General features: G+C 31.9%; 2 protein-coding genes across 6 annotated transcripts in view; both read left to right on the top strand.

The window, feature by feature from the left end:
* The window catches only part of LOC143250956 (diacylglycerol O-acyltransferase 1-like), a 41,061-nt gene extending 33,206 nt beyond the window's left edge, over nt 1–7,855 (top strand). For all 5 annotated transcript variants that reach the window (XM_076502191.1, XM_076502190.1, XM_076502187.1 and 2 more), the window contains 4 exons: nt 259–371; nt 2,206–2,359; nt 3,769–3,831; nt 5,507–7,855. In XM_076502191.1, coding sequence (XP_076358306.1) covers nt 259–371; nt 2,206–2,359; nt 3,769–3,831; nt 5,507–5,662 — 486 coding nt within the window. In that variant the 3' untranslated portion in view covers nt 5,663–7,855. The remainder of the gene's footprint in view (nt 1–258; nt 372–2,205; nt 2,360–3,768; nt 3,832–5,506) is intronic.
* Nucleotides 7,856–13,714: 5,859 nt separating this feature from the next.
* On the top strand, nt 13,715–20,909 carry LOC143250957 (tubulin beta chain-like). Its single transcript, XM_076502192.1, is given in 3 exon segments — nt 13,715–14,515; nt 20,037–20,169; nt 20,172–20,909. Coding segments are annotated over 3 exon segments (654 nt in total). The 5' UTR covers nt 13,715–14,506; the 3' UTR covers nt 20,684–20,909.
* Nucleotides 20,910–22,743: the final 1,834 nt, after the last annotated feature.

Here is a 22,743-nt window from a genome sequence, read left to right as displayed (position 1 = left end):
AACTAAATTGTGTTGATGCAGAATGTCATGAGTTGTATTATCATGAAACTTTCATTTGTGTGCTTTCTTTGAGACTTTCTGTAATGTTTCAGAAGCTATTATTTTACTGAATATTTTGTCAGTGGTTTTGTATTGTTTTACTTCATTAGCATGCTATTAATTATTTGATTATTTTATCAATATTACAGAATAGAAATATATCTTAGGCATTTAAAAATAAAATTTCAGAAATCAATTATTCTGTTCCTATATTTTTAGGTACCAAACCACATCATATGGTTGTTATTTTTCTACTGGTTTTTTCATTCTTGTTCAAATGCTGTTGCTGAAATTCTTCGCTTTGCTGATAGAGAATTTTATCGAGATTGGTGGTAAGTGTGCAAATGAATTTGAGAAGAGTCCAGATTGAGGAAACTTTAAACTAATGTTAGTGTTTTTTAAAAAACTTGACTGAAGATTTAAAAGACTGTAACAGAAATGTAATATATAAAGAAGAGTTTAACCCTGTGTGCTTTTGTCAGGTTATAGTATGTGTGCACCATGACCCTTTAAAGAATGCCATTCAATGTAGCATTATGCAGTTAATGCCAGTTATGAACTATAAATTGTACCCTACACAGCTGATTTAATGAGAGTTCATTGTAGAGGAGTGTAAATCTGTGTAGCATTATACAAGGATACTGAAAAAAATATTTTAAAAGTTCTAGAGGTTATTTTAATGCAACGTATAAATTTATGATGGACAAAAGTATTTTTATTCTTAACATAAACATACCCTGAACTCCAACTTGTCAAGGTCCAATGATGTTTTCAGTTCACATGTATGTTGAGTACAAACTCTTTTGTCACACATCTGATGTTGTTTTTTACAACAGATTTGTACATTTTACTAAAAGTTTGCCACATATCGTATACATACACAGTAAATTCTGAATTATAGTCAACATTTCTTTTTCAGAATAATCTGGTCCAATGGACTGAATTTTTGCTCATTCATTTGAACTTTAGTATATTTTAATATGAAGAATCAGTAGTTATGCAATCTTCACACTAGAGCTTTTCATTTTTTTTCACATGTTCATAACTTGAACATCTGGTTATGAGATATAGCGTATGTTAAAAGTAATTTTAGGAAAGAAAATTTAGGTTCAGGAAGTTAAAACAACATTTTTAAAGTATTTATTTCAGCTTCTTATCAAAATCAATATAAATGAAATTTGAGGAGAAAGATGTATATGTAAAAACAGCTGGTTTGAGTTGAGGAAATTTTTATGTAGAGAAGTGAACAACGTTTCAACCTTCTGTCATCTTCAAGTTCACTAAGAGGAGAAAGATATTGTACTTAGAAAATAAAAATACAACAATAAAACAGCAGTTTTTTAACTCAATTTCATTTAATGCTTCTACTGTCATAAACTATGGTGATATATTAAAGGAAAGGTACAGTAAATATTTATATCATTTTAATAAAAGTTACTAACTTTAAAAAAAATATTGTATAAACATACAGTATGTCTGGAGAGTTTTGTCTCACCAAATAATTCACTATAGACTAGTACCTCAAATTATTCTGATTATCATATTTTTGAATGACAGAACAGTGATGCATAAACCTTTGAGAACTCTCAAATTGCTACAGATTTCTTATATCGAACGAGTTTTAGTTTTTTCTCAATAAATGCCATTTTTAATTAAAGTAATGCAGCCTGCCTATCAAATGAAAAGTCGTTTTCAGAAACTTTGTAATCTGCCAAAGAACTAAATTTAGTTAATAATGAAGTTCCATGTTTTTAAGATTCTCATTATGATGATGTGGATGTCCTTCTTTTGATTACTTCAGAACTTCATCCCAGATGCTAAAGTATATGGTCTAACAAACCTTTGAAATGTTTAATGATAAATTATATTTTTCTTGACTAAATTTTACATGGATACCTGATTTATTTTATGTTTATTTCAAACCCATAGATCTGAAATAACAAAACTTTCTTGGCATCATGTTTAAAGTGAACATATGTGAAGAAGCAGGAATACATTGTTTTCATGCTATGTGACTTACAAAACAGTTTCATGCCACTCAAAGATTTTCATGTCAGCATGTTTTCAATTCACAACTTTTTTCTCCAAAATTACATTTGCATCTTATCCTAACTACAGAAAGTAGAATTATGTTCAATATACTTAGTAGAGTGTTGTGTTTTACAGGAATGCAGAAACTGTTAATTATTTTTGGCAAAACTGGAATATCCCCGTCCATCGTTGGGCAGTTCGGCACTTGTACAAACCACTTACTAATAGAGGATTTAGTAAGAACCAAGCTTCAATGGTTGTTTTTTTTGTCTCTGCTTTCTTTCATGAGGTATTTTTTTCTTTTATGCAGCACAAAAATAAACAAGAGTTTTAAATAGAAAGTAGAAAATAGGCTTAACTTGTTCCTATATGCCAATATTATTAAAAGTATTATATATGTCAGCTTTTGAAGAACTGATATCACTGGCAGAGAAATAATTAAATTTAAATTTGTTGTTCTTAATATGAGACAATCAGAATATTGCATTCAGGGGCATAGCCATAAATGGCCATGGGGGGGGGGTTAGTTTGAGTGCTTGATGCAAGCACAAAGCCATGCTAGGGGATCTGAGGGCATGTTAACGCCCAATTCCCCTTTGCTACATCCCTGATTGCATTCGAATGATTTCTAAGATTTGCTAAAATGTCAAGAATCATTATAGAAGATAGTCAAATACTCTGATGAAACTTGTAATTCATGAGATTTTTACCTATTAAGAAGTTTAACTTATTATTAGGCTATGTAGTGTAAGATTCAAAAATGTGTTTGCAGATGAAGAACTTGATAAGGTTTGAGCAGTTTGATAAATTTTCTATGAACTATGTGTTGATTTAGTAACAACTAAAAACAAATAATCTAATATTAGTTGAATACAAGTCACTAAAATATTTAAGAACTTTGTTTCTTTTATTTAATATATTTAAGTATGCTGTATAATTAAAACTGCTTATGAGTGATTATTAAGAAGGCATTTAAATTTAAATGTACTAATAAAATACAAGACTTAAAACAAGTTTTTGTACCAATCTGTATCTTTGATATACATGTAATATATTATTAATAACACTATGCAACACAAATTTTGTTCCTGGATAGTATGTGTTATTTCTTAATTGCTTATGTTGTAAAAGTACAGAAAATGGCCATTATTCCCTTCAAAATTTGCTTTTGTGAACTGAATAATGAAATTTAGAAATTAACCTATTTTCTATGTAAAAATGGGCAAATTTGCACATTTTCATTTACATAAGATCTGAATAAAACAACATATGAATCAAAATTTAGATGTATTTATACTAAAGTCACACAAAAATGTTTAGAAGTGAGTAGTTTTTCAAGTTTTCCGACTGAAATGTCAATCACTGTCATGTATCAATCCCCAAATATAGTTCCCATCATGTTTTCATTATACGTTCCCAGGTCACAAAAGCGAAGTTTGAAGAGAAATATAGATCTTTTCCAATTACTTTGAGAAATAACACTTTCCGTCCAGGAACACGAAAAAGTAAAAATTTTGTTACATAGTGTAAATTAATATTAAAAAGCAAATTTTCTCAAAGCTCTGCATTAAATGCCTTCTGTAACACAGCCTATTCATTTTTATCCTGATAGCAGACTTCATATATGTCAGTTATATGAAGATATATGTATGTTAATACTGAGAAAAAGTTGATAAATTGTTCTTTTTGTTTTAATAGTATCTAGTCAGTGTTCCACTGAATATGTATAGAATATGGGCCTTTTCTGGGATGCTTGGACAGGTATTTTTACAGTTTCAACTGTTTATTTAAAGTTTTGAATTACTAACAGTGTCAAAAAATGTAAGCAAATTTTTTTTTCAAAACTGTGTTGTTACTCATAATCTCTTTTTGTCTATTTTTAAGCCTTTATTATTTTGTGATGATTTTAAACAGTTAGGTAAGTTTTAGTTTAATTTCATTAATAACAAATTAAACTTTTTTTTTACTCAGATAACTTACAGGAATTCACATGAGCAGAGATGTAATGAATTTTACCAATTTTTGTTGTTAATTGTATAAACTCTGCCATTTATAGTTCCAAATAAAGTCAGTCATGGGTGATGTGACATAGAAGTACTGTATAAATTTTTTTATATATATATAAAAAGTCTTTAACTAAAGAACCTTCTTTGTCACTATTCTTCAATTGTTAAAGTATCACCTACTTTTGTGCTAAGCCTTTATTACATAGTTTTATGATTCCTTAATTTAAAGAAAATTTTTAATGAACTAACGTTGTGATAAACTAACTAGGGAATTATAGGTAAGTTTTCTGTCAGTGTGGTTAAAAAAAATTTTGTCTGTCAAGCTCATTCCCAATTTTACTGATATTTGTGTTTTGTGTAATGTAGATGATTGGTTTGGTTTGTTTTGAATTTTGTGCAAAGCTACTTGGACTATCTGTACCAGCTGTCCCTAATTTAGCAGTGTAAAACTAGAGGGAAGGCAGCTAGTCATCATCACCAACCACCAACTTTTGGGCTACTCTTTTACCAACGAATAGTGGGATTGGCCATCACATTATAATGCCCCTTGGCTAAAAGGGCGAGCATGTTTGGTGTGATGGGGATAATGTAGATGAGCACAAGATTATTAAAAACTTAGTTTTACATATTTTGAAATTAATGTTTTAAAATTTAACAGTATCTATCTATTGATGTAAAACTGATGGTAAGTATTTTCTGTGTAAACTTGCTATATTAGATCAATAAATCACAGAGATGCACTTAAGTTATATTCCTGGGCTAAACTTAATACAAACTACATTAATTTATCAAAATTGGCTTTGATTTTTTTAACCTTTTTTACTTTGAAAGTTATGAACCAGGGATTTGAAATGGTGGGTTGTGAGCTCAAGACCTGTCACAGAACATGCATGACACCATCCCAGTGTGTTACATTTCATCAGTATTACATAATTTTAAGTAAAAAATGGACCACAGAAAAAGTTAAATCAATTTTACATGATTATTTTGATTTGAAAATTAATCTGATTCTTTTAATCTTTTTCAAAAATATCACTAAACTCCTGTATTCTTTTGTTTAACTTTGTATGAAACTCATTAGCTTTGATCAAGTAATCTTTTAATAGTCTTAGAACATTCAGGCAATCCAAATTCATGTTGATACAGACTGGAATAAATTGTTTGAAAATTGTATGTGATACACTATCTGTACATTTCTAATTTTTGGAACACGTCTTAATGTAGATTGTTGTCTGTTAGACTAAAAGACATAACAGTATGTCATATACATGAAAATCCTGTTTTTTTGTTGCATTTTATTTTCTAAATAGTATAATTTGAGCATACAGTGGTTCAGATTAGGATTAAATATTTATTTCTAGATTTAAGAATTTAAGCATTGAACTGTGTGTGTATATAAATATACATACAATGATTTTCTTTTTGTGTAGGTTCCTTTTGCAATGTTTGTGTCTCAGTATCTTCATAACCAATATGGAAACATGGCAGTGTGGATATCCATCATTATTGGACAGCCTCTGTGTATTCTGATGTACTACCATGACTACTACATCATTCACTATGGAAGTCTAGAAGTCATTTCATGAAAGGCTACAAAGGAGTTAGTTTCTAAAGTCTGTGCGAGGATCTTTGACTTATTTATGTTTGTTTCTTTGTATTTATTTTGTAGCAAGTACTACATTTTCAAAAATTTGGTTTTGAACAACTCCAAAACATATCAAGAAACTCTTTTTTGTACAATTTCAGAAAAAAATTTGTTTTTTTTTATTATTGATAGTTTTGTTCCTTAGATGAAACCAAAGATCATACAAAGAAATAATAACTTGTTTCTTGTATGAAGCTTATTTTTAAAACTACTATTAATTAAACTTGTGCTGATAATTTGATTGTAATAGGATAATATTTAAGACTCCCACGTAACTAAAATGTGACACCCACATCTACTTTCAAATATGGCATTTACTTATTCTCCTATTTTTGTCCCTTTTTTATGGTAACTGTAGAGCTAATTATTCACAATCAATATGTTCAGAATTGTTTTTTAAAGAATACTAATAAAAAAAAAAAATTTTAGAATTATGGAATAAATATCAACTAACATTATAAACTCCACTGAAGCCTGTTAAATGTTGTTATTATACAGGGGAAAAAAAAAATCAAAGATATTTGGAAGTTTATGTTTCTGTTCTAAATCTTTACGTAATTATAGTCTGTTATTTGCCAAGAATGATGCATTTTAAAAGTGTGTGTAATATCAGTATATGAAAGTAGAGTTTCAGGGAACTAATATACATTAGAAATCATATATGTTAAAACTTATAAAAAAAAAAAAAATAAGTAACCAATTTATTGAAACATTTACCTTTGGAATTACTTCCAAGGTTCTTTTTCAGAAATAATAATCAAATGGATGAATACCAAAAAGCTTGAGTTTTATTTCTCTTTTCCTGTCTTTTTATTTAACTTTACATTGTGAATTTTTTGATTTACCAAAACATATAGTTTTGTTATAGAATGTGAAATGAGTTAGAATGTATTTAATCCTTTGGTACATGTGTAATCTTTACATGTTTAACTTCTCCATGTTTTTTCAAGCTAATGCAAATGGGGAAAACAAAAAGTTATAAAATTTTATTGAAAAAATATATAACTGTTCAATTATTTCCAATTATTACAGTCACCAGGGGGAAAAAACAAACCTCCTTTCAAATTTAATAGATTGGGAGACTTTATTTGGCTGGAATTAATGTAGATCTTGCATGAGTACTTAAAGAGTACTTTGTACTTAAAAATAACGTACATGAACGTTCAAAATGTTTATGTACATTATGTAGCTTGACGAGCTTATGATGGTCAGTTTTTAATTTGAACTTAAGTTTTTACTGTTTTGAAGATAAAACTATAATGTAAATTTGGTAAATTTATTTAGATTCATGAGAAAAAATTCTGTTTTCTGAAGAAATGTAAACCAAGTTGATTTTTAATTTTTATAGCTTTACCTTTCAAATATTTATAAAGACCATTATAGTGCCAAATGTTTGTACATATCTTGATTGTTAAAGATATCAAGTTTGTATTTGTGCAGACTTGATGTGTCCAGGTTTTGTCGTCCTTTGTATTGATAACCAAAGTTTTGAAGTTATGCCAAAATCTGTTGAAGCCAGAAAGTCTGTAAATGCTGTTTAGTGAATATTAATGTTTACATATGAGAGCATTTTATCAGTTATAAAATCAGTCATTATATAAACTGTTATTACTCTACATTAATTTGTTATAAAATATTTTCAAGCAGGTACATACAAGTGAACAGTAAAAAATATTCACTAAGATTTCAGCACAATCCTTGAAAGAATTATATTAGTTGTATAAAAATGATTGAAACAAAATATTTACTAAGAATATTTAAATACATGTCATGAAGTTTGAGAGGAAGATATTGATATGTAACAGTAAAAATAGGAAGTAATAATCACTTCCAGTATAATGTATTAAACTGATACAGCTGTATAGTTATATTTGCAGTTCCTATACTTATATGAATGATAAAGGATTATAAATTTAATATCTAGTTCGAGGTTTCAAAAAAACAGTGAAGTGAAAATAAAAATTTTTTGAGTTATTTTAAGATTTTGTATCAAAGCTGTATTTAAAACAGAAGCTTTGAAACATTTTTTGTGATATATTGCCGTATGTTTATAACTTGCTTTACAATTTGTATTAGCAGTCCATGACCCATAAATATTCATCAATTACGTCAAATAAAAGCTTAGTTTTTTACACTCTTTTTGTAGTAGTAATAACTAGCTTATAAGAATTCAGCATGAAAGGTTTATTTACATTTTCTATTTATAAAGTAGCATTTATACAATCCTCAATAAATTGTTCTTACCATATTATGATCCTATAATGTAATAGTTTGAATCCTTATGATGTATTATGCATCCATAATGCTCCAAACAATCACATAATAGACTGCTTCATGAATTATTAATTTTTGCAACCCATTAAACGCCAAAATATGACATGGCATGATAAATACTAGACTGTATTTCTTTAAAAATTTATAATAATTATATTTCTCTCACTTAGTCTATTATACCATAAGTGTTGTTTGTTCAGTTGATGATATGAATAGTGCGTGCGTGCACCCCTTCTTGGCATTAGGTGTGGGAGATATGGTTAGGTTGGTATATTATTACATATTCTTTTTTGCCTTCATTCATAAGTTCTTAAAAATAGATAAAAGTATTGGGTGTAACAGTAAATTCTGACGTAGTAAGAATAAAATCGTAAAAGCTTTTATCATTTTAATATTAATAAAAATTCTTTTACAATTGTAATATACTTTATCTTGGCAAAGTGAAATATACATCTAAAATGAAATTTAACTGCAATATTTTATATATTTTAATTTAAAAATATGCACAACTATATTTATGGATTATTCTAAATGAATCTGTTGTTTGAATAATACTCCTTCGCATAGCATTATGGATTCTTTTTTGTATAGTGACAGACGGAAACGCATCCTTAAAATTAAAATGATCCAATGTATATACTTCTAATTAGTTTTTATATTCTAAATGAAACTTAATATGCAAATGATGCCTAGCTCTTGTGTTCATCATTTTGCTGGATAAATACTGCCGAGTTGAATATGGATTAGTGGTTGGCATGTCAGGCTGTGGATTGGAAAGCCCAAGGTTTAAACCATACTCCATATTCTCGGTTTAGAATATGTTATAAAAGTGACGGTTAATTCTAATGTTCAAAGTGGATGCTGCTAATCGACTGCTCACCTTCTCATCATTAGTTCAAAATTAAGAAAATGTTCTATCTGAACCCTAATAGTCTGTCTTTTTCGTTTAACTTATCCTGTACATAAAATATTCATGTTAGAAATTCCAGTAAAACCTGATATATTTGATATGAAAAATTTCATCCTCAGAATCGTCTACTTAATCAAAATGGTGAAGGAAGAAAACATTTCGTCGGATGACAACTGTATATACATTACAAAATTCAAAAACATTTTTCATTGTTACCAATCGGTATGAAAGGTCATTCATTGAATCAGAAGCCACAAGTTTAAACAGGTTTGTTTGGTGAGTAATTTTTTTCTCACAAGAAGGCTTTAAACAAATATCAATAATTACTTTGATGAAAACAATTTCGTCACAAACAAGGAAACAAATTAACCAACTACTTTTTACTTTATTTATAAAATACTTCTAACAAGCAACAGCTTCAAGTATAGGCATTTTAATATAGCTCGTGTAAGTTATTTTACTAGGAAAGACGAACAGAGCTTGTTAAATTTTATGATTCTTGCTTACCTATAACGAACATTGTTTGAATATTTTAATTAAATATAGAACTGCTAGCAGCCGATTTCTTACATTGAATGAGTTATGTTAGTAGTAAAATAAATATTTTCTTTTTCATACAAAACTGTTATATTTTCTTGAGGGGGTAAATATTACTTAATTGGAAGGCAGTGATTCGAAAAATTATGTAGGGTGATTTTTAATTCGAAGCAATAGTACCCCTATAAACGTATCTTTAAGAACAACGATTTTAGACCCTTGAGCGAAGGAAATAAATAAGCTCTTATTGTTGTCAAGTTAAACATGAATTTCATTTTTATTTGTTAATTTATCGAGTGAATTGCGTGACACAGTAAATGAGCAGCGTTTCTATATCGAAAAATATGTATCTCTTCAGTATAACTTAGTTTATAAATTATGTTCCTAAGAAGTGGAAACATTTATTTATATTATTATTTCTTTTATAGCATAAAGTTTTGAGCCATAACTTACAATCTTATATGTAAGAACAAACGAAAGTTTGATTTACTCATTAAGCTATATTCAAAGATTATGGCTTGTTTGAAGTCAAGCACGAATTTACACAATGGGCTGTATCTTCTCTGCCTACTGAATATATCTAAAACAGGTTTTTACCGTTCTAAGCTCAAACGCATACTGCTATACCATCATGCACAAATATAACAACTTTATATTTGGACGTAACACTGGCTCTCTTGTAACAACTTCATAGTTTTATTTAGTATCATCAGCATTACAAATAAATAATTATAATAAAAAAGATATAATCGCAATAGGTACTGAAGTTTATCTACCTAAACTAATCCACTTTGCTACAGTAGTCATAGTATTGATAGCAACTAATATTAAATGGTCAAGTCAGTGACTAGTATTAAAAGCAAATGTTTTGTTAAGAAAGCTTTACTTTTATTTTCATTTTCTAGAAACTCATATAAAAAGGAGGCCCAGTGGGTTAAGGCGTTCGACTTCCCGTCGCACCAAACATGCTCGAACTTTCAGCCGTGTGGGCGTTATAATGTTACGGTTAATCCCACTATTCTTTTGTAAAAAAAAAGTAGCCCAAGAGTTGGCGGTGGGTGGTGATGACTAGGTGTCTTCCCTCTAGTTTTACAATGCTAAATTAGGGACGGCTAGCGCAGATAACCCTGGAGTAGCTTTGTGCGAAATTCAAAACAAAACGTATGAAAAGGCGGCGCTAGCTGCTCAAGCAATTTTTTCCCGCGTGCAATGTCACCGGATCATAATGAGTTATATTGACGTTATTTATGTTGCACTTTTAAAAATAGTGTCGTAATTTAATGATAACTTGAAGTTGTAAGTTTACGATAGTGATATTTTACTTGAAGCTTACTGGCGTTGAATTATTTTAAAGTTAAAATTATTGACAGTAATTTATAAAACGAAAAAAATATTTATTGTCTGTGACAGTCGTAGTAATACAATGAAACTCGATTTATACCCTGATCAAGTTGACTGTTCTATTGTAAAACTAGAAACAAATTAAAACGGATTGTTGTGTATTGAGATAAACTGAAAAATAGAATGCCAGAAATAGTTCACATCCAAGCAAGTCAATGTGGTAATCAAATCGGTGCCAAGGTTGAAATTAAACTTGTATATTTACATTAAATTAGAGTAACCTTAATAACTTACGACATTATGTATAGCTAAATTTTGTCTGTGTTAGGCACTATTTATACAACTTACTCCATCAGGCTAATTAATGTAAGATGCTATAGGCCTCGGTCTATTTTCATTGAATTCTAGTACTTCTAATACACTGTTATAGTTACACAAAGCTATAATAATTCTGTTAGATATTCTGGCTTAGGCCTCCATATAACCTTTCAATTATGTCATGCTCTTATAGTGATACCTAAAGTAGCATAGGTTAAAAGTAGTTTAATTTAGCCAACCAGTATATATGAAGTTCCCATTAATTTAAATAGCTTCGCTGCTAGTAATATGCCTTGATTTGTCAATGCATGGGATATTGTAACTATTAGTAATTTCCCACTTAGTTCAAACTTCAACAACTCTTGGGCATCAGGCTGCTATGGCAACTAAAAATTTCATCGTAGCTTCTAGTATTTTCTCTCACTTTATTCGTTCGTAGGGGTGTGCTAAATAAAACTCTAATAACAGTTCTGGGCTCTTGGAAGTCCAGAACTGTTTTTACGTTCTTTGAGTTTTAAATCGAACTTTGGTTCTAGGATTTTAATGGGAATTCAGCACTTCTTCGAGTATTTTTTCTTTCTTTCAGGAATGAAGCGCTGCGACTGCACAACATTTTACTAATTTAGCGCCATTTTGTTTCTCTTCTTTCAATACAATGAATCAGTGCGCTTGTTTAAGCTTATCGTGACTAAAGGAAGGTAATTTAGGCAGTACTATCAAGTAGTTGTTGATATCACGTGATCGTCAGCATACACTCGAATATTCGCTCTGGTCTGGGAAAGCAAAAACATGGATAACAGAAATAAAAGGAAACACAAGACTGCGATGGTTTTATTGTCTTGAAAAATTTACATGTTCAACAGTAATTTAGTTAATGAAGTTACAAATATATTGTATTCCAGTCTTAACAGCTAAAAATAAATGCAAGGCTTGTCTTGAACTGGCCAACGTACGATTTGAACACACACTTGATGCACGGGAAAAACCTAGGATTCTATGGAACACCTGAACTCTGTAACCAAAATTAATATCTGAGCGACAGTTTCTCCAAAACATGTAACTTATTATCCATAAGTTTAATGGTATAATTATGTTGAAACAATCTGGGGAAAAGAAAAATTAGCGAATAATCGAGGATCGCTGAAAATCAAGGCACTACAGTATCTCTCATTTCCTGGTACAAACAATAGTGAAGTTAGGTTAGGCACTCGCTTCTAGATCTGGAAATATTTGTCAAGACCTGACTTAGGAGATTCACATTCAAGAGGCCATATTAACATGCAGCTCAGACAGTTATGTGTAGATGTAGAAGTTCAGTGCGAAGTTGGAAATTAATTTTTTTACACGTAAATATCGGAAAGCTTCAAAACCACCATTTGTCTAAAAACGTACGTTACATTTCATGTATAATGTAGGCTCCGACGAAAAGTAGATTTTAACATCATTTGACATAATTCTAATAATAGCTACATCAAAATCTAATATAACAGAGTACGTAAGTTTTTGACATTTTCATTATGCATAAGTAGCGACTTTTGCATCCAAAAAGCAGATAGACAAAAAATAAATAAAAACACAAAGTAATACCTTCTGGGTACACATTTTCAACCTATGGTTTGTGTTCTGAAACACAATCGTAAACTCGAATATCTCCAGTTGATGTCAATGGCGTAGAGAGGAGTTGAAAAGTTGGGGTGCTTACCCAGAATGTAGATTTTATATTGGGGTATCAAAAGTATAAGGAGCTTCTAAAATCAGTTTTTACGTTGGAGATCTGGAGCGTGACCCACAGAAAATTAAAATAATTTATGGCTGCTATATTAGTCAAATATATAAAATTTGTGGCTTCGACGTCACTGCACTTCATATAAATATTTTGACAAACCTATATAGTGAATGAAATAAACCCACATGTCACGGGGCCACGTGTTTATTATAAGTAGAATTGTCAGTTTGGTTTGGTTTGGTTTGGTTTTGGAATTTCGCACAAATCTACTCCTACTCGAAGGCTATCTGTGCTAGCCGTCCTTAATTTTGCAGTGTAAGACTAGAGGCAGCTAGTCATCACCACCCACTCTTGGGCTACTCTTTTACCGACGAAAAGTGGGCTTGACCGTCACATTATAACGCCCCCACGGCTGGGAGGGCGAGCATGTTTAGCGCGACGCGGGCGCGAAACCGTGACCCTCGGATTACGAGTCGCACGCCTTACGCGCTTGGCCATGCCAGGCCATAGAATTGTCAACCTGCTATTTATATAAAATTAAAAAGTAGACTTGACACTTGCTCATGGATTTGATCTGTGTACATTTTTTATTCCTATTTTTGGGTTAAGAATTGAATTCTTAGAATTTTTATCCATGTTTGTTTATGTAGAGTTTTTTCCAGTGTTTTCGAATGTACGGATCGCATGTTTAATTTCATTTAAAGAAAATTCGTTGCCTTTAAGCAAACAGAAGCTTCAGATAGAGACGCTATGTTGATATAACTCCCATTATTTACTATAACAGTGACGTCATACTTGTTGACTAATTAGTGTTTGTTTTTTTGAATTTCGCGTAAAACTACACAAGGGCTGTCTGCGCTAGCCATCCCTATTTCAGCAGTGTAAGACTAGAGGGAAGGGAGCTAGTCATTACCAGTCGCCGTCAACTCTTAGGCTACTCTTTAACCAACGAATAGTGGGATTAATTGATACATTATTACGCTTCTACGGTTGAAAGGTGGGTATATTTGGTGTGATTGGGATTCGATCCTGTGATCGCTCTATTACGAGTAGGGCGCTTTAACCACCTGGTCATGCTGGGTCTTACTGATTAGGGCTTAGTGGCATTTGCTGAGGAAGACTAAATAATCACTACCGATTAGTCCTAATGTAAAACCTCAAAACAAGATGAAATCCTCATTAGCCGCGGCGCTTGAAATTCTTTTAGGCAGGATAAGAGTAAATTAATCTGTGATACTTTTTTTTTTGCCATTTTGTTAGCTATATTTTTGTTCGCCACCAATACCAAGCGTGGAACGCGAATACTATAAATTCTGTTTGATTACTCATCAAGACCTACCAGCCTACCCTCAAACTGAAATATTTTTAGGCAGAATTACATAGAGTAAGTTCACCAGTGAGATCTTGGACGTGGTCAAATACATCAATCGAAAAGGTGTGACATATTTAGTCCAAAACTGTAATGTAAAGCTAAAATTTGTACTTGAAGAAACACAGAACTGAGAGACATTATGCCGAGGCTGAAAAAACGGTTTGTATGTTTGAAGTTAAGCACAAAGCCGCACAAAGGGTTATCTTTACGTTGCTCATCACGGATATCGAAATCCGGTTTCTAGCGTTGTAAGTCCGTAGACGTACCGCTGTTCAACTAGGGGGATGGGAAGCAAGTACTACAACCAATGTTTGAGGTAAGAAGGTCTTGGCTGAATTTTATATTTAATTTTAGTGTAGGTGAAACCTGAAGGTCCATTTCTGAAATATTATAGACGAAGAGAGTGAATCATGTTTTCATAACCTGATAAAACAAAATGTAAGCATACTGTGTTTTCCCACTCGTATTCAATTGTTAAGCTATCTACGTTGTAGGTAGTGCCGTTTTATCTCATCTTATTTATGAGCATAAGTGATAAATTATTGCAAGAGTTGGGTAAATTTAAAAAAGAGCTGTACATTTTATCTCTCATGTTGTATTTTAATTTTGAGTAGGAAATATGATTTGCAAACAACTACCAACTAACTGTCGATTCAGTCAAAATTTTATATCATTCCTAGCTCTTCAATGTGAAAACACATTCTTTGATTTACCAGAAATGGAGAAAAATAAAGTGTTGTTCATGGTTCACGTGTTTTGTCACGAAAAGTCCATATAACGTTTTTTTCAATCAAGAAGAGCAGACACTTTATTTATCGGTAAATTATCAGATCCAGTTTCTGCCAAAGCCTTAAGGCAGCTGTGTATAATGTAGTAAAAAGACTATTTGTGTGAAATGGTTGATGTGCAGCAACAAAAAGAAGCGATGTTGAGCAATGTGAAATGTATGTCTGTAGTTGAGTTTCTGAATATATTTTATATACTCGTTGAAAAACAGATACAGCAAGCCACTTGGAGAACAGAATAATTATCGTTTTACTTCTACATTTTAGGACATTGATGGAAACGTTACAAGCTCAACTTTCATGTTCAGGTAATGTTTGTAAAATGTCTACCTCTTGAACTACATATACATGTAAACGTAACATACATAAATTTATTTTCAAAGAAGGAAACAAAGTGTATGATAGAAATGATGATTTCAACATTTTTCATGAAGTCTTGAATGAAATAATAAATTTGAATGCTATTGAAATATAGTTATTCACAATTTTGAAAAACAAATATTTAATATGTCGGCACAAAAATAATAAAATGAGTTATTGAAGATAAAAATTCTTTATTTAATAATAATAAAAAAAAACATCAGTGGTGTGATGAAGTTATGTGAATTGTCCCACAAGAAGTTGAAGGGATGGTACCACAGTAAGCTGCGAAAGGTATACAGCGTTCTTAATGGAACATTAAAATGTAGTTTTATCCATCTAACGTAGATGTATTTGCATAGCGCATCCAAAAAATTACGTCAGTGTGACCTGGACTTTCTAAGAAACAGCTCATTGAACTGAGAATGAGCAGTCAGAAATGAATTCTCTGAAAATGGTTCAAAATGGTTCAAGGACTTTATGAGAGGAAATTTTGTATTATAATAAGCTACAACGTTTTTGACATTGTTGGAACATGCATTTCCACTTTAGTGTTTGGAGCAATAGAAGCCTGCTTATTAAACAATTCGGCAGAGATAAGTCCATTATTAGAGTTATAGTGTGTGACAACAGTTAGAATTGGTCGAATAATGATATTTGTTAATCGAATAATTGACGGGCCCGTAAATAGATTAGTACAAAGTTAGTACAGTTTTAACAGCCTCGGCATGAAACAGTGTGTGCAAATTTGATGGCAATGTGAATCGAAACTGTGATCCTGAAATCACAAGGCCGTATTGGTCCAATGCGAAACAACCAAGAAATAAAAAAACAAATAACTTGTAGCACTAAAATATGTTTGTCATGCCTGCAGCGGGTAGAGCAGAGTTAGTCTATTTTGTAGTTTTGTGCTTAATGACAAACAAAATTACATGAGGGCTATCTGCGCTAGCTATCCCTAATTTAGCAGTGTAAGACTAGAGGGAAGGCAGCCAGTCATCACCACCCACCGCCAACTCTTGGGCTACCCTTTTACCAACGAATAGTGCGATTGATCGAAACATTTTAACGCCCCCCAAATGAAAGGGCGAGCATGTTTGGTGCCACTGAGATTCGAACCTGCGACCCTCAGATTACGAGCCGAACGCCCTAACTATCTGGCCATGCCAGGCCCATTAAAATTAGTAATAAAACAACTAATAAAGAGGCAAAGTAAAAAACAAAACAACATCCAGTCATTTATTAGCTTTTACACTGGTACACCATTTCGAAAGGTCTGGTTTGACCAGATGATTAGTGGTGTTTGCCTCATAATCTTTGAGTCGCGAGTTCGAATCCTCGTTCCAACAAACATGCTCATCTTTTCAGCTTTATAATGTTACGATCAATTCCACTATTCGTTGGTAAAAAGAATAACCCATGAGTTGGTGGTAGGTAGAGATGAGTTGCTGTCTTCCCTTTAGTCTTTCACTGCTCAAATAGTGACAGCTAGCGCAGATAAGTCTTCTGTAGTTTCGCGTGAAATTCAAACCATTTCGACAATACTAAAATAACTCGTCATAAATAAACAACTACCAGAAAAAAAAATTCAGTTTAATAATATAATTTAAAACTTAATAACTGAAATTAAGTGAAGTCTATTAAATATATATATTATTACACTCTGAATAGTACTTCATAATACACAATTTTACCGCCAGTGATTATCCACGTGATCTCACCAGAAATAAAGCTATTATTTTAGTCACATGATCGCTTAGTGCTCTGATTGTTATCTCGTTCTTGTGCGGCACCCCACATAACAAAATTAAATAAAAACATAATTAATCAAACTTTTATTGCCACTTTCGTTTGATGTTTCTTAAATTTGACACTCTAGGCAGCTGTCTGCTCTGCTCATTTGTAAATGAAATTCTGTACATCATGTACAGGCTGTTTATTTAGATCAGTGATTCTCTGACGTTTTCGTCAGCCGATAGCTTCGGGGTGCAAAATACTACCTACATGTTCTAGCCTACCAGTTTTCGTTTGTCGCTATAAAAATTTATTAAAATTAATGAGAATAATATCACTGTTTTTGATGTGACTTAAGTTTTGGATCAACCCGTAAACCACCTGAGAACCATCTTGAACCACTAATGGTTTTGGGACTACACTTGGGAGGTCCCAAGTTTCTTATCTTAATATGTGCTGTACAAAGCAGAGAAGTCACACGACTAGAAATTACTTAAATTAAGAGTTAATAAAGGTTTCTTATTGATGTTTGGTTCTTCCTTTAAAATTACGTGTTTTTTTTCTTTCATTGAGTTGTAGTGTTTGTAAAGTTGAATTTGTTTTATTTTTTATTATTTCCACCAAAGTATTTAAACTATCCTCAAATCATATAAATTTACTAATTAGTAAGTATGATAGGCAATTGTAAAATATTCTGGTGACTAATTTGTATTGAATATTGGTTAACTGACTGTTTAATTACTTGTAATTGCAGTCATGACATCTGTTAGGCCATGTGGGTTAAGGCGTTCGACTCGTAAACTGAGGGTCGCGGGTTCAAATCCCCCTCACACCAAATTTGCTAGCCCTTCAGCCAAGGAGGCGTTATATTGTTACGGCCTATCCCACTATTCGTTGGTAAAAGAGTAGCCCAAGAGTTGGCAATGGGTGGTGATGATTATCTACCTTCCCTGTAGTTTTACACTACTAAATTATGGATGGCTAGCGCAGATAGCCCTCGAGTAGCTTTGTGCGAAATTCCAAACAAACAAACAAGCTTTCAGTTCTTGAGATTTAGCGGGCTGTTGTGCAATACACATTGAGAGGAAACAGTTTACAACTGTGTTTACTTCACCATGTGAGTAGAAACACAAAGTATGTGATTACAGATTTATCATAACAGTAATTACCAAGAGATAGCTGATTTGAGGTATAATTTGTGATTAAAATTATAATTCACATGATTTTGAAATTTGTATACAAAATTGTATGATTTTAGTGAAAAATAATAGGCTAAATATTTTAAACTTGTTAAGAATATGTAACTTTCTACAACAGTAACAATAATCTAAAGATATGTGTGAACAATAATTTTTTTCCCCTTTGGTTTTAAAATAGTTTTTTGTTACACGAGTCCATAAATATTGATGTGATACAACCAACAACATTTTTTGATGGAGTGTTACACAAAATGAGCTTTTGTTTAAGCTGTGTTAGATGTTTTTCCTTTTAAAGTTCTGGGAAGTTATTTCAGATGAGGGTGGGAATGATCCGACAGGTACATACTATAGTGATTCACAGTTACAGCTAGAAATAATTAATGTATATTATAATAAACCCACAGATAAGTTACTGAATAGTTTGTTGTTGTTGTTTTTCTAGATTTCATCATCAAAAGTAACTAAAATTAAAATGTTGAAATACTTAATTAATTTGGAGCTCTAAGCCTTTACATTCTATATGCTGTTCTAAGCCTAATCCCTAATTCTAAAATGGTTAAATTAGTAGAATTTCCATTATCTTTCAGTTGATACTTAATTGCAATATTATCTGCAACCCTAGAAGTAAATGGAATAACTAAGTTAAAATTGTTTCTCTTTTTATTTCTTTACTTTTTGGCATTTCATCATAATAGTTGAATGTGACTAAGTTTTGTGGTGGAGACCTGGCATGGCCAAGCGTGTTAAGGCGTTTGACTCGTTTTTTATTGTATTTTCAAATTAAATTCATTTACTTACTTATAGCAAAAGTTATTGTTATTAATATTCTTTTAATTTCTTGCATTTCTTTCAACTCAGATTACACTTTATGTGATTTGATAGGAAGTATCATATTGTAATTTTGTGACAAAATTATTATAAAAATATTATTATTTATAAATTCTTAATAAAACCTGTAATAATAAAATAAAATGCAGAAAAGAAAGTATTAACATTTAAGACATTCAAAAGGAAAAGGGCCTTAAAAAGACATTCTACATTTCTCTCTATGTCAAGTGTTTAAGTATAGAAATAATCCTTATTTATGTATTTCATTATATCTTGTTTGTTTGAATTTCGCGCAAAGCTACATGAGGGCTATCTGCGTTAGCCGTCCCTAACAGTGTAAGACTAGAGGGAAGGCAGCTAGTCATCACCACCCACCGCCAACTCTTGGGCTACTCTTTTACCAACGAATAGTGGGATTGACCGTCACATTATAACACCCCAGCTGAAAGGGGCGAGCATGTTTGGCGCGACGAGGATGCGAACCCGCAACCCTCAGATTACGAGTCGTACACCTTAACACGCTTGGCCATGCCCGCCCCTCATTATATATTATCTACTGTATTCTTTTCAGGAAAGGTCTTAAATAAATACATATCTTTTTGGATATTTTCGTATGTATTCTAGCTGAAACTGTTTGGGAAAGTTAACCCTTTTATTACTTATTGTGTTTCATTTGATGAAAGAGCAAATATTTCTCAAACTTTCTCTTACAATATTAATGTCTTGAAGTACTACAGGTAGGTATAAACCTACCCAAACTAATTTTGGTGTTGGTAATATATCCACATCCACGTTTTTTGTAAAAAGTAAATGTTTGAATTTTAAGTTTTAAAAAAATGCCACGTTTCATATTTCACCTTTAAATTAATCACAAATTCTGTGTACTTAGATATTATGATCGTTATAAACAGATGTATTATGAATTTCACAGGTTTCAGACACAGTCGTGGAACCATACAATGCAACTCTCTCTGTTCATCAACTTGCAGAAAACACAGATGAAACTTTGTGTATTGATAATGAAGTCTTGTATGACATCTGTTTCCTTATACTTAAAATAACTACTCTGATCTGAATCATCTGGTTAGTGCTACCATGTCTGGAGTCATCACATGTCTTCAGTTCCCAGGGCAGTTTAATGCCGAGTTAAGAAAACTTAACTTACCATTCCCACGCCTACACTTCTTCATGCCAGGTTTTGCTGCTCTGACATCAAGAGCCAGCCAGCAGTACCGAGCCCTCACCGTCCCTGAGCTGACTCAACAAATGTTTGACACCAAGAACATGATGGAAGCTCGTGATCCTCGTCACAGCTGTTACTGAACAGTTGCTGCTATTTTCAGATGACGGATGAACATGAAGGAAGTGGATGAACAGATGCTGAACGTACAAACCAAAAACAGCAGCTATCTTGTGGAATGGATCCTTAACAATGTCAAGACATGTGACATTCCTCCTCGAGGTTTGAAGATGGCTGTTACATTCATTGGCAACAGCACTGCAATCCAAGAGCTTTTCAAGAGGATTTTTGAACAGTTCACAGGTAATTTTCCTTGTTACAATGTTAAAGACATATAAACAACTGTATTTTGTCATAGGCAAGTTATTTAAGTTTTCGTAGCAACAAATTAATTATAGAAACTTTCTATCAGACCATGCCTTGTGAAGATACACTTGAGAACAGTTTATGATTTAAATGTTTTAATTTCCAGAACATGTATTGGTATAAGGTTGTGACATTTAATCAAAATAACAATATATCTTTCACTGAAGCAAAAGATAGTTTCAACTGTAGCTACGTGTATGCTTCAAAGACAATGAAAATTTGAATAAATACAAAAGGTTTTGGGCTAAAAAAAATTCATACACATAGCTTTGTTATGCATAATTTTAGCTTTTAGATTCACTCACCAGGGGACACTTATTGTAGTAGTGGTATATTACAAGTAATTTCTTTATAAAACTGTTAAATAGTTTGTTTCTAAATTTATGTAGACATAAATTGAGAGGAAAAATATTAAAAAAAAAGGTATATACAATCAAGTAAGTATTCAGTTTAAAATGTAGCCTTGGTTCAGGATATGAAATTAACAACCAAATAAGGATTTTTAACACCTGCTTGCTTGTAATTAATATACGTTATCTGGAAACACTCCAATATTGAGCATTTACCCAACAAAAGTAAAGTATGAAATATTCACAAGAAATCAGTTTCTGCAGTTTTTAATACATTTTGTATTAAGTACCAGCTCAACAAATTCAGTTTCTTAGATTTACAATAAATCTTTTCTGTATAGAATTTTTGACTTAATCACCAACAGTCTAAACAGTGTATATACTCAGTAGATTTTGTGGATATTTCATAGCAAATTATCAATCAATGAACTCGTCTGAAGTAAGTAATTTCAGTTGCGTAACTTGGGTTAATTTAAATTTTTAAAATCAGATTTATTGCAATAACATTTACTTCACAGTTATATAATATGGGTTAAAATATACAAAATGTTTAGTCTCATTTGTGTTTGTTAAAAGAAAACTACAAATTTAACTCGAAACTGCGATATAGTTTTTAATATCAGTATGTTTCCTAATATATGTTACTTTGAAATACTTTTTCTTTCCATCCAGCCATGTTTGTCCGGCATGGCCAGGTGGGTTAAGGCACTCGACTCGTAATCTGAGGGTCGCGGGTTCGAATCCCCTTCACACCAAATATGCTCGTTCTTTCAGCCGTGGGGGCGTAATAAGGTGACGGTCAATTTCACTATTCGTGGTAAAACAGTTGGCGGTGGGTGGTGATGACTAGCTACCTCATCTCTAGTCTTACTCTGCTAAATTAGGACGGCTAGCGCAGATAGCCCTCGTGTAGATTTGCGCGAAATTCAAAATAAACCAAACCGATCTAACTAAATAAATGATTTTAGCGCAGATATCCCTCGTGCACCCTTGCACAAAATTCGAAACAAACCAATCTTTAATGCATTTTGGCATTTATGACTTCTCTTGTTCCGAGAAATCAAGCATGACATGAAATAAACAGGCTTTTATATAGGTTAGATATTAAACATGTTTTCACTTGTAAATTTGTTATTTTACTTAGTATTATATTAACCTGCAATTCGACGAGACCGAATAGTTTAAGAACTTAACATTTTACTGTACATGTCTGAGACCTTATATACCAAATAAATGTTGAATGTAATGCCAAATGCTTCTCTATTTTTTTATAATTACTTTTAATATTTTTACTTGCAATTCATTTTTTTTACTAAACTACTCATAGTTTGTTTTGAATTTCGCGCAAAGCTACATGAGGTCTATCTGCGTTAGCCGTCCCTAATTTAGCAGTGTAAGACTGGAGGGAAGGCAGCTAGGGGAAGCATGCTTGGTGTGAAGGAGACTCGAACCCGCGACCCTCAGATTACGAGTTGAGTGCCTTAACCACCTAGCCATGCTTGATAGTAGTAGACTAAACTACTAACAAAGCCAAACGTAAAATATAATGGAAAGGGACTGTTATAGAATGTAGCAGAGGTGTAGAGAGTCGGTTAAGAAAGAGGTCAAAGTTTATAAAAAATATTTTTCTTCTATTTTTCACGTATTTTTACCGAGATAGATTGAAAAGTACCTCTACCTGC

This window comes from Tachypleus tridentatus, chromosome 5 (assembly GCF_004210375.1).
Source record: "Tachypleus tridentatus isolate NWPU-2018 chromosome 5, ASM421037v1, whole genome shotgun sequence".
NCBI classification, from domain to species: domain Eukaryota; kingdom Metazoa; phylum Arthropoda; class Merostomata; order Xiphosura; family Limulidae; genus Tachypleus; species Tachypleus tridentatus.
The sequence above is the reverse complement of the archived record's forward strand: the minus strand, read 5'-3'. Positions and strand labels throughout refer to the sequence as shown.